This window comes from Osmerus mordax, chromosome 17, assembly GCF_038355195.1.
Source record: "Osmerus mordax isolate fOsmMor3 chromosome 17, fOsmMor3.pri, whole genome shotgun sequence".
Lineage (NCBI taxonomy): Eukaryota > Metazoa > Chordata > Actinopteri > Osmeriformes > Osmeridae > Osmerus > Osmerus mordax.
The window spans coordinates 5069757-5082329 of NC_090066.1; the positions used below are offsets into that span (position 1 = coordinate 5069757).

The 12573-nt window shown below is 46.2% G+C and overlaps 2 protein-coding genes across 2 annotated transcripts; one reads left to right on the forward strand and one right to left on the reverse strand.

Annotated features, from left to right (window-relative positions):
- Positions 1 to 144: 144 nt before the first annotated feature.
- Positions 145 to 7896, reverse strand: LOC136960193 (endosome/lysosome-associated apoptosis and autophagy regulator family member 2-like). Its single transcript, XM_067254571.1, has 22 exons — positions 7548 to 7896; positions 5918 to 6038; positions 5638 to 5821; positions 5390 to 5537; positions 5198 to 5287; positions 5007 to 5112; positions 4747 to 4896; positions 4476 to 4564; positions 4195 to 4375; positions 3930 to 4058; positions 3462 to 3552; positions 3285 to 3387; positions 3022 to 3159; positions 2622 to 2894; positions 2272 to 2445; positions 1965 to 2154; positions 1771 to 1867; positions 1581 to 1682; positions 1300 to 1426; positions 992 to 1170; positions 729 to 891; positions 145 to 615 (listed from the first exon to the last, which is right to left on the reverse strand). Exons 1-22 carry the CDS (start codon positions 7638 to 7640, stop codon positions 547 to 549), a joined length of 2997 nt encoding a protein of 998 aa, XP_067110672.1. The 5' UTR covers positions 7641 to 7896; the 3' UTR covers positions 145 to 546.
- A 1050-nt stretch (positions 7897 to 8946) lies between these two features.
- On the forward strand, positions 8947 to 11743 carry klhl42 (kelch-like family, member 42). Its single transcript, XM_067254585.1, has 3 exons — positions 8947 to 9819; positions 9945 to 10138; positions 10280 to 11743. The coding sequence occupies exons 1-3, from the start codon at positions 9047 to 9049 to the stop codon at positions 10726 to 10728; spliced, it is 1416 nt and encodes a 471-aa protein (XP_067110686.1). The 5' UTR covers positions 8947 to 9046; the 3' UTR covers positions 10729 to 11743.
- Positions 11744 to 12573: the final 830 nt, after the last annotated feature.

Sequence of the window (12573 nt, forward strand, 5' to 3'; positions counted from 1 at the left end):
GACGTTACCGAATCAAATTAATTGGAATCAGACATCCTGATACCGTGAGATTGAATTTATCTCTCTCTGACGTTTTAAAGCACAAAAGTGTTGTTTTCAATGTGTTTACAACTGTAAAAAACACACAAAACAAACTTATTCCTTAACCAAGTGGGAGTTTAATAAAGGATCATAACAATATTCCCAATTACTTTAAACAATTAAACACCTTTAACACTACTGTAGCCTACAGAGAATTCCAAATTACAATACAAAATATACAAAAAACATTAACAGCTCTTTAATCTTTCATTCATGGCCCTTCAGTATCCACGGTGACCAGCTGGAGTTACTGAAGTGTGTACCCCCTTGTGTGGTAGAGTTAAGGTGCTGGAGCGGGGGCCCATGGTCCAGTTAGTTCCAGAATCATGGTGACAGGCGTGCAGCTGGGGAAACTGGAGTCAGTAATCCTCTGGACACGTCAGGAGGAAAGCAGCTCCCTACCAACACAGCTGGTCCTTTTCCTCTTCTCCCTCTCCTCTCTCCTCTTCTGCTCTCCACTCCTCCTTATCCCCAGACCCATCTTTCCGATTGGGACGACTTCAGCTGCACCGACTCACTGCACTCTCCCTCCCCCTGCAGAGTGACATGATGTACACACCGCTTTAACACACATACACCCACACACAACATTATACAACACACTCACACATAACAATATACAGAATACCATTGGGACAAACACATACCTTGTTGGCAATGGCCCTAAGCTTGCCTAGTAGTGAGGAATTTTGGGAATAGACGACATCATCCTCTGGCTCCTCCCCCTCTGCCAGGGCACAGCTGTCAGCAGCTGGCAGCTCGCACTCCTTATTGGCTGTCATCACCAGACGAGAGTACTTATACTCTAGCCTGCCAGGGGGCGCCATGGAGCAACACACACAGAGAAAACTAAATACAGAGAAGGGGGTTTAGATTTAACATTCCTTGTTGATTGACAGCTGTCACTGACCTCTTGTTTTTTTTCCAGAAGTAGCAGGTGAGAGAGATGAGTAGCACAGCCATGAAGGCCCCGCCCCCAACCCCCATCTTCAACCATAGGGCAATAGCATCACAGGCGGTGGAACTTGTGTCTGGTAGGGACACGCCTTTAGTGCAGAGCTTTGGCTCGTTCCACATATACAGAGTCTCCTACAGACATAGAGTAAGCAAGAGCGAAAGAGAAACATAGGGAGACAGAAATGTTAACTCAAGAGTATGGTGGTATGGTGGTGTGTATGTGCATCTGTATGAGTGGTTAAGCACGTGTTTGTACTCCACCTGGACTGCACCCTTGCAGGCTCCCTCTATCTGGTGGAAGTCGCTCTGGGTACAGAGGGGGCAGGCGCTCGGACTCTCCCACAGGAAGTAGAAAGTACATCCATCACACGTGCCTGCAGGACACAAACTGCACACACACACACACACACACACACACACACACACACACACACACACACACACACACACACACACACACACACACACACACATGCACTGTTAAAACACAGAGCCGGATGGGGACAGACCTGAGGCAGGTTACCAGATGAGCAGCTGTGTACCTGGGCACTGATAGGTCTCCATTCTCACTCCTCTCTGGGTTACAGCGAACCGTGATGACTGTGCTGCGACCTCGCTCACAGGAGGCCGTCGCCTGGGTGGATCTGACAGAGTGGCAGTATGGACATGTGACACGTGTAAACAGACACTAATATTGACCCACTGGGCAGGGGAAGTGGGAAGTTTCCTTACCTGTAGAAGAAGTTGATGTCTGGAACATCCTTTGAATTCTTAGGATAGAGTTCTGGTTTAGCATTTACTCCGTCCAAAGCAGTGTCCACAGTTGCCCCTGATAGAGAAAAATAGAGCGTTTAGAACCATGCAGGTGCTTTATTTCAAAGGCTAATTATAGTTGGCCAATAAACTAATAAAACCTTATTCCTTACCAAGAAAGGTGTCTGCTAAACTGATTGACTGAGAGGAGAGAGCCATCCTGAAGCCCCGCCCATCCGCAGGGATAATGGTTGATTGACAGATGAAGCTGTCCACAGAGTTGACGAATTGGGCGGAGTCACTCTGCATATCCTTACTAGTAAGATCAGTGACGTTGTCTGTACAGACAGCTGCCCTTTTCCCCTGCAGCAGACACACACACACACACAATTCAAAATGTGAAATAATCGTTGGTGGTTGTAAATGGATATGACTGTGTTGGCATGTGAGCTAACGTGTGTGTGTTTGTATTAGTTCTACCTCGTGTCCACACAGGCTGATGTTGAACTGGTGGAGGTATTTGGTGCCCTTGGAGGTGAAGCTGGGCCCGTTGATGAGCGAGGCCACTTTGCTCAGGGGGCTCAGGTCAAAGGTCCATGTTTGGTTCTTACCCACATATGTGAAGCTGCAGTCGCTATAACAAAGAGAGTGATCCTGGACGCAACATACAACACCAAAACAAACATGAGCGCATATACTCTCAATGAAGACCAATAACAAAATGGTCTTATGATTCTACAGTACATATTAGACATTTGATTACAGGCTTTATAACATTTTTATGATGAGAGAAAGAGATAATGAAAGTCTGTGTGTGTGTGTGACTGTACCTTGTTGCTCTTGCTGCCAGGCCCACAGGGTGCACATGCGTCCTGACCGTAGGTGTGATGTCCAGTCAGGTGTGTGTCTGGAGGGCACTCCTGGCACCGGTTGGTGTCCCTGTCGATGTAGAACCCGGCGGGGCAGGGGACACAGGTGGAGCCTGCCTGCTTGGAACTCTGGGATACGAGGGCGCATGCTCGACACGCCGATGCCACACCGTTCAGCACGTTCGTCACGCTCACAGAGTAGAGCTTCACCACATCACCGACCAACTGCCGTGCCTACACACACACACACACATACACACACACATACATGTACACACATGCATGAATCGATATATTTACAAAACATGTGGTATGTGTGGTTAGACATTTGTCAGTGTGTAGAGCATGAGTATGTTCTTACATCCAGAGCCTTGTTAGTTCTCTGGAAGGCCCATGTGTACGAGACAGAGGAGTTGGTGCTCATGACGTGTGTGTAGGACTGTTTCTCCTTACTGCCCTCCCAGGATTCCACCACAGTGGTGCTCTTCCTGTTTACGTCCTGCAGAGGGCGACACATGACACGATTCATATGTGAAATCGTCCGTTGCAACATGCGTATCAGGTTTTTCTCCTTTTATCCCATGAGATCTATGTAGGTGACAAGTTATATGCTTTGTTACGCACCATCATGAAATAGAGCTCACAGTCAGCAGAGCAAACTGTCTCAAAAACAAAGGTTATACGGCCGTATTCACTTCCGGTCATCCCAGACAGCGATGTCGGTAGCCTGATGAAACACACACAGTTAGCACACACACAGTTAATATGCACACAGAGACACGTGCACTGTTGCAGACTCACTTGAAGCCAGGAACGTGTAGATTAAGGATGAGGTAGTCGTTATCAGAGCCTCCGGAACCACTTTGTATGTGGTCCCCTGCCACCTCCCACCCTAAACACAGTCACAGTTCTGTCACCAACACAGTGGGCTCCACTACTGTTACATTTACATTACATTTAGTCATTTAGCAGACGCTCTTATTTAGAGCGACTTACAGTAAGTACAGGGACATTCCCCTGAGGCAAGTAGGGTGAAGTGCCTTGCCCAAGGACACAACGTCATTTGGCACGGCCGGGAATCGACCTAGCAACCTTCTGATTACTAGCCCCATTCCCTAACCGCTCAGCCACCTGACTCTATTTGGCCAGGGAATCGAACCGGCAACCTTCTGATTAATAGCCCGATTCCCTAACCTGTCAGCCATCTGACCCCCTGGTACATGATAACACGGCCATAACACAGATCTTCACCGAGGAGAGCACTCTCACCATTCATGTCATCACATTTGGTATTGCCCACGTTAAAGCAGGAAGTCTTCATATTCGAGGGTAGAACGTTCCACCATTTATATTCATATCCCAACACTGGCTCTGTACCTGCTGGACACTCTTCACACACTGTCACACACGCATACATAAACACAAGCACTTTAATGAGCAACATTTCAAGACATTCATAGACAGTCATTGAATAAGTGTTTTGTACATTCGTGAGTTTCCCATGTATGCACTGGCACTGTGTGTGTGTTGTTACCTGAGGTGCCGTCAGAGTGTGTGCCATGGGGGCAGGGGAAGCAGGTGGAGTCATTGGTGTTGTAGTAGCCAGGGTTACAAGGAGGACAGGGTGCCCTCTCACCTGTAGGGGGCAGTGTGACTGCACCTGTCATATTCTCCACACAGATCTGTGGCTCCACCCATCGATACGTCACCTGCGTCTGTAACCACAAAATCTCTATTAGCCTGTGTCCATGTGTGTGTGAGAGTGTGTGTGTGTGTGTGTGTGAGAGTGTGTGTGTGTGAGGAATGGAGACTGACCTTCCCTTCACTGTCACAGGGTGTGTGAATCTGAAAGTAGTCCTTCTCTGAGCACGCAGGCCTCTCCCTGCATTCTGCCCATCCCTCGTCTGTTATTATCACAAACAAGGAAAGGGAAATAAAAAGATGAGAGGTGTAAATATCCTTTCATGACACCCTGATACATATACAACGTTTACGCTCAGACGTGCATCCGTATACTTTCTGTGTGTGTGTGTGTGTGCATGTGTGTCCATGTGTGTGCGTGTCTGAGTGTGCATGTAGTACATACGTGAGTACTGATTGTCTGGGCACGGCGTGCAGGAGCTGGCTCCCTTGCTGGAAGCGGTGTTCCGTGGGCAGGTTTGGCAGGAGGAGGAGCCAGGGTCGGGGCTGAACCAGCCTGGTCTACACCGGAAGCATTCTGATGTGTAAGCCACACCTGGACACATGGACACCGCTCAAAACACTGAACACAAGCAGCGACACAGGGAGTAAGGTTGTATGAGTATGTCTGTGTATGTGTGTGGGACCGTGTGTGTGTGTCTTCACCCTCTATCTGGATGTTCTTCAACAGCACAGGTTTGACCATCTTCCCTCCATCAAGGATCCCAGTGGTTCTCCAGTACAGGATGTTGGTGCCAGAATTAAGATTCACCTGGGGAAAGCATCATACAACATGCATTATACAAATACATCTTGCACACACACACAAACACATATGCACACACACACCCCCATACCGTATGTGTGTCCCACTCTCCGGTTGTGGTGGGTTTGATCCACTTCTGATCGTCGTTCTGGAACATTTCCTGGCACTGTTCATTCTGGACCTGAACACACAGCGGAAACATGCTACACAACAACTACAACCACATGGTAGAAGTAAATCATCGTAGCCATGAAGATAGAACCCTTTATACACTTCAACTTACATAGAACTGAAAGAAGATGTTGCTGTCGGGGTACTGGTAGCTGAATGAAACTAAGCCCTGCTTCTCCAGTCGAACAGCGTAGACCAACGACACGGAACACTCGTCACGGCTCGATTCCAGATACACCCCCTGCGGTGTCCATGACGAGCTAAACAAAAACAAGAATAGAACAAAGATTTGCATTTAGGAGTTGGTTGATGTATGTACAGTGTCAGTGAGTGGATATGTGTGTAGTGTGTGTGTGTTACCCATTGCAGGCTTGGCTATCCTCTCCATTAAGGTCTATGAAAGTAGCCAGACTGGTGAAGCCATCGGGAATGGAATCCCATTGGTCAAACCTCAAACCACTGCCCAGCGAATAGGATCCGGACGCACAGGGTCTACACTTCTGAGTGGACATGTCTAGGTACTCGCCCGCAGCACATGAGAACGCTAACAGACAAGGAAGATGAGCGTTACACACTTAAAAACACACACATATTCAGAATCTTTTTTTTTGTTGGTCTCTCTTTCTTTCTCTTTCCTTACTGCAGTCTGTTCCTCTGGTAGGTGTGGGCAGTCCTGAACAGGAACCTTGATTGTGAGGGATGGCCACTCTCCAGCGAGACCCTGTGCTGTCACACTCTGTGTATTCATAGTAGTAGTCTGTCTGCAGGAGAAGACACCCACACAAACAGGCAGAACAACATTGACATGAATCGAAGTACAGTACAGTGTAGTATGCAGAGGAATTAGAAATGTGCTTTACACAATCCAACTGAGACAGTAAGAAGACATATCAGATTTCCCTGGGTTCTGGCATTCAGGAAATATTTACAAGGAAATTAAAGGATTCACACAGACAGTTACTCACACCTGAAGATTATCTGAAACATCTTAGGGTGGGGAGTGTAGGCTACATGTGTTTGATATTGCAGCAATAGATGTAGGTGAACAGCAAGGTCTTCAAGATGAACCCAGACTTTGTGTTAATAGACTGATTTCTTGGACCGACAGGAAGTGATGATTACCATAGAGACCCAAACCAGCTTGTTGCCATGACACAAAATAAAACAAAAGAGGACACAGATACTCGTGGGTGAATGTGTGAGTCTGTAGGAGTTTGAGAGGGTACTACTATGAGCTTGTGTGTGTGAACTTGTGTGTGTTGTAGCGATAAGCCTCTTTGGTTTAGTTAATCACCTTTCTCCAGCCTTAAAGGGTATTGTTTAGAATATTTATACATTCAGATACACAGTACTCACTAGGTTAAATGTACCTTAAAAAACATCTTCTTAACTATTGCCATAGCGACCTTTAGAAAGGGCACCTCAGTCACCCCATAGTGCTATGACTGAGGGATGATGGGTAAATATTGACATCAGGAGAATATGAGGCCAGCAGATAAGAGGTGGAGGTGAATGTGTTTTCTTTGTCTCCCCTGGTGACTCACTGTGGTCACCATGGATACTGAGAGGAGCAGGGACAGGGACAGCAAATTACCCATCATGCTAGAGCTGTGTCCTGAATCACAGAGCATCCCCCACTCTACATGGACCACCAACCTTGTGACTTTCCAGAACAGTGCAGGCTAATCCAGCTGAGACAGAGATACTGTATTCACAGCGATAAATCAACAGAAAGCTGGCTTCCTCTCGCTGATGGAATAATAAATAGAGAGACCTCACAAGACAGTGCATGGCCAGATACCTCACTGTTCATCCTCCATCCACGGACTTGTTTCCTCTTACTCAGCGGTAATATTACTCCGGATGAGCAGCGGGAGGCGGTGCGGAGAGGGATGGAGGCCAGACACTCAATAAGCTCGTTGCGCCGCGTCATGTTATTATGAAGTCTTTCGTTATTTTGTCAAGCCGACAGTGAATGGTTAGAGGGGAACCGTCTTCAGTATATGATATTCATTTATTTTGCCCTTAGACAACCACAATGTATTACAGTAGCCTAAAAGCTCGAATGTATATTCTTAATAGTACGGTTTGGGCTATCTTCATTTAAAACAATGCAATAATGCGAAGTGGGTTATGATTAAATAATCAACAATGTAGCCAGTGCGTGCTCATTGGTTTGAAAAGGCATCAGTGAATCTTTTATAATTTAGTAACAGCGTAATAAACATTAAGTGACAGCGGCTATTGCTCTTGTCGCTCAGCACACTCACCTCGATGCACGGACGCAGGTCCAGCTTTTCGGACAATATTTGCGAAACGGTGAGAAATAATAAAAAACAGAACTCTTCCGACCGTTCCAGCATTCTCGCTTTGTTTAAAGACACTCCGTAAGATTTTGGAATAAACGAATTTGTGTTGGCGGTCTGGTTCTGTCCCGATTGTGCATGCGCGCTTCTCTCTCGCTCAGATCAATCGGGCTGTTGCTTACACGCGGCTGACGTCACTGTTCTCAGGGTAGGCCTATTTATCCTGTGTCAGACACAGATTGACAGCAAATTAAGACTCCATGAATATAATTTCTAGTTTTGCCATATCTATAAAATGTGAGTTAAAATGTGTTTGCATTATAGTAGAGGCACCAAACACAAAAACCTACAGTACAACAGACTACCTCACAGTCAAGAATACCATACCAGATGTTGCTAATTCTATTCTTGACTATCAGTTCTATTCTATCACATTGCCCATTGAGAGCACTTTTGCAAAGGTGTCTGAAACCAAATCAGCTCACCCGCTCGAAGCTCAAACCAAACATTGCATAGGACAGCCACAGGCCAGTCCGCATTCTTGAGGAGCGTTAACATTATCACTTCCTTGAGACTTGTCAAAAAGAAGAATGCAGAAATAACTTATCCTTAACCCACCTATCTTTAAACCGTCTGTTCCACTGACAGTTGAATGGCTTAAAAAAGGACCAGGTGCAGTATGGTCAGCTTTTATTTTTGTTATTTAGCTTCAGTCAGTGGTTAACCAGAATAGTCACAAAACAACAAAACAAAGGCTCGTCATTAATAACGAAGACATAGCCAACTTTCAAATACATATCAGGGCCTTGGGTCTTTGGGTAATAGACTATGTTAGAGAGAGGACCTATAAAATGACACGACATACTATAGAAATGAGTGACATGTTATGCCTGACATGCTTAAGTGAGTTGTAGCGTACAATTGCGCAGATGAGCTGATATGGATAAATCCTGACCTGGGTTTGAAATCAACAAAATCAACATCCACTGAGCGGCAGCATTTCATCCGTAATTTTCCTAACACATAGGACACATGACGGAAATGACGAAACCCACTGAACCAAAACAGGAAGTTATGAGCAAGCTGAAAAGAAGGGAGTAGTAAGCTTCAAGCTACTACAATACAAATATGAGCATGCCTATGCAAGAAAACGTGGCATCCAACGTTTTGCTAGTGACCGCATTTTAAACGTGCAGCAATTTCTTTGTGATGAGTGACGGGATTTTCAAAAAGTTGGTTATCTTGTGCATGTCCAAGATGCTAGTTAGCCAGCTGTATACTTGTCCTGCCATCACCGTCCAGATCAGAATGTTACCATATATAGGCCTGGTAACAGCTTTTTCTGTTGCAGACCACCCGTACGCCAATGAAATGTAAACTATCATTGTCCCTTCGTATGAGGTTGGAGGAGGACAGATAGCAACACAGACCAGACCAATTCACTTGCAGGCTATTCAAACGAAATGCTAAAAATGTCATCGGAGCAAGTAATTGAAATTGTCATGGATGACAAAACCTACAATGTAAACAAAAGGAAGTTGATAGAGAAAAGTGACTATTTCCGTGCCCTGTACAGCTCAGGGATGCGCGAGTCCACAGAAGATTCGGTTCAGTTGCAGGGGCTGAGTGTTCCGGGTCTGGAGTTGGTTCTAGAGTTCATCAATACGTCCAAAGTGCAGATTGTCAATGAAACACTTGAAGACTTGATTGAAACAGCCTCTTTCCTGCAAGTCACCTCCATCCTAAAGCTCCTCTCGTCTGAGATAAGACTAGAAAATTGTGTAGAACTTTTTAACCTATCTGAGGTTTATGGAACTCATGATCTCCGTAATGCTTGCCTCAAGTACATGAGTTGCTACTACCACCCCATGCTGCGGAGGCCCGAGTTCTCTAGTTTACCCACTGGCCTGCGCAACCAGGTCAAGGAGATGCGCATGAAAGGCACAGCCACACTGGTCGCTATTGGGGACTTCACTTGTCTGTCCCTAGACCTGCCTGACCAGGATGAGTCCTGGTCCATGTTGAAGTACGGAGAGCTGGAGCAGCGCTGGAAACCGCTCGCTAACAACCTTCCCTCGGACATGGTCAACGTTAGAGGCTATGGTTCGGCCGTCTTGGACAACTACCTCTTCATTGTGGGCGGGTACAGGTTGACCAGTCAGGAGATCTCTGCTGCACACTGCTATAACCCCTGTAGAAATGAGTGGAACCAGGTGGCACCCCTGAACCAGAAGAGGTAACCATCTTCATCGAGTATCTTCCAATAGGACAAACGCTTCTACATGTCAACTTACTGTATATCTGCTGACTCACCAAATGGTACATCCGTTTAAGTTTCTTGATATCTGTATTTCCCTTCAGGTCAAACTTCAAGCTGCTGGCAGTCAGAGGGAAGCTCTATGCTGTGGGAGGCCAAAGTCTGGGCACGGTGGAGTGCTACAGCCCAGAGCAGGACTGGTGGACCTGTGTATCATCGCTGCCTGACCCCCTGGCGGAGTTCTCTGCCTGCGAGTGCCAGGGAATGATTTATGTCATGGGAGGCTACACAGCCAGAGGTTTGTCTGAGGAGTAGATAGATCTGGGGGGGGGGGGGGGGGGGTTGTACAGAACTGGAAACCTTAACCATTTGTTCTATTAGACGATTGTTGTCTCATGCTTTCTTATTATTTGTCTGTTTGTGTATGTGTGTGTGCCAGACAGGAACACCAGTGTCCTTCGCTACTGTCCCACCTCTGACAGCTGGGCAGTGTTCCGTTCTTGCTCCGCCCATGTCCGCAAGCAGCAGATGCTCTCGGTGGAAGATACCATCTACCTGGTGGGGGGGTACACTCACGAGCTGGAGCCAGGGCGGCGGCGGCCAAGCCAAACAGAGGACATGCTGACGGTGCAGTCCTACAACGTGGCAACGGGCGAGTGGCTCCAACTGAAGGAGAACACATCCAAGTCGGGCCTGAACCTGACCTGCACGCTGCACAACGACGGCATCTACATCATGAGCCGGGACGTGAGCCTGCCCACCAGCCTGGAGCACAGGGTCTTCCTCAAGTACAATATCTTCTCGGACGCTTGGGAGGCCTTTCGACGCTTCCCTGCACTGGGCCAGAACATGCTGCTCTGCTCCCTCTACCTCCCCAATGTTCTATGACTGGTAAGGTAAGGGCTGGAGGATGGGTCGATACTACCAAGACAGGAAGCTCGACCACTAGAGGCTTGTTTGTGCTCCGAGAGGCCACATGGCAAACAACAAGGAGCAGTGGTTACAGGGTCAAGATGGCTGTTACAGAATGCTGTAGGGTCATATGCCTGGTGAAATTTACAAAATCCACAGCATACAGTTTAAAGACAGGTTATTTATTATGCTAATGATGCCATGAAATAACTACTTAATTGTGGGCAAACAGCAATGATGAACTGTGGCTCAGTTGGAGCATGTATCATAGCAGCATACTATTTAGATCCTTTGGATCGTATAAAGCATTCCGTGTGTTTACAACGCAATGAAACATGATTCAATTTTCAAACATGTTTGTTAATTGAAGTACACTGCAAACCTTAAATGCAAGTTTCAGATATGAGAATACTGCAACGTGTGTGTGATATGGATAGTCTTGGTTTTTCTTTGACAAATTATTTTTTTTGATGAGATAGGCCTAAATGAACTTGATATTGGTTAAATGATATGTCTTAAAATGTATTTTGATTAAAAGCTTAACATTGATAGAACTTATGAAATTGTAGGGAACTTATTAAAGCTTATCAAAGTATAAACTTAGATAAACTAAGCCAAGCCTAAAATGCCATGAAATGGATGATGAAAATGTGCCTTCTCCAAATTAGTTTGGGATTTTGTACGAATAAAGCACAAATGCAAAAGTGTGTTCAATTGCCAGCAACTGACCAAAACTGCTGGGGTTTTTTTCTTCATCAAGGCACTTTAATGAAAAGAGAGACTAAAGTGCAGACGATAGGAAATTAGTTCTCATTGCTCTGGGTGATTAATATTATTTGTGCATAGCACTTACAAATACAATTCACAGTCTACTGGTAATATCAATATAATTAGTGCTTTTTCGCCAAAAGATTTGATGGAGCAGATTGATGTGGGTTTGTCTATTTGCTTTGTGTTCTGAGAGATGCTTTGGACAAAATACAATAAAGAAAACAAGCATTTTTCTGTTTGTGTGCCTGTTTTATTTCAGTGTGTAGATGCAAATCAAATCAAATGATGTGTGAATTGAACACAAGTCTGGTGAGTAAGGAAAAAGGCTGGATGTCTGGGGAATATTATTCTGTCATACATCTAACAAATGCTATTGTAAACCTCATGAAATACCTCAGTGCTTAGAACTGACCTCTTCTCCTTCAGCTTAGTGACTGAGTTAGCTAGGTAGGCTCCAGTATATCTCCTTTGACTCTGTCGGTGAGGTCTGGGGCCCCGTGCATCCTTGTACTTTGTCCTTTCCTTTCGGGGGGTGTAACTGGGTTCTCTTGAGACTGAAATCTGTCCCGTTCTGTCTGAATGATCTGGATGCAGAATGTCCACATCGACAGAGAAGACAAACTGCTCATACACAGTATAATCAGTGATATTGCACCTCCCCAGTATATCTAGTGCATTATCTGTCCAGGTCACACTAGAGAAAGCTCTGCTGAAATCCTGGCCCCTGTGGTTAATTGAGGCCCATTCCCTCCCAGGATAGGATGGCACAAATGACCCATCACAGAGTATCCAGTCTGGGGTGCAGCTCTCCCCCTCCCCCTGAGAGACTTGCTGGAGCTCCTCAGCGACAGAGTGGTGCTCCAGACACTCAGTTGGTCTGGCTGGAAGGTAGGACTCTGAGGACAGGAAGTCTGTCTGGAGGTGGGCGAGATGGAAGAGGTCAGGAGCGTAAGGGTTCCCTGTGAGTCTGTAGTAAAGGTCTGGGAAGCTGAGGGAGACCGACTGCAGGTTCTGGAAGGTCAGAGGCCTCTCCTCTGTGTTGGTCACTCT

What these genes read in the sequence shown, in the direction of transcription:
- klhl42 (XM_067254585.1), top strand. Translation starts at nt 9,047, where the DNA reads ATGCTAAAAATGTCATCGGAGCAAGTAATTGAAATTGTCATGGATGAC. An exon ending in GCACCCCTGAACCAGAAGAG is followed by an intron (nt 9,820 to 9,944) that starts GTAACCATCTTC and finishes ATTTCCCTTCAG; the next exon opens with GTCAAACTTCAAGCTGCTGG. An exon ending in GGGAGGCTACACAGCCAGAG is followed by an intron (nt 10,139 to 10,279) that starts GTTTGTCTGAGG and finishes TGTGTGTGCCAG; the next exon opens with ACAGGAACACCAGTGTCCTT.
- LOC136960193 (XM_067254571.1), bottom strand. Translation starts at nt 7,640, where the DNA reads ATGCTGGAACGGTCGGAAGAGTTCTGTTTTTTATTATTTCTCACCGTT. An exon ending in CAAATGTGATGACATGAATG is followed by an intron (nt 3,553 to 3,929) that starts GTGAGAGTGCTC and finishes GACTGTGTTTAG; the next exon opens with GGTGGGAGGTGGCAGGGGAC. An exon ending in TTTAGCAGACACCTTTCTTG is followed by an intron (nt 1,868 to 1,964) that starts GTAAGGAATAAG and finishes TTTCTCTATCAG; the next exon opens with GGGCAACTGTGGACACTGCT.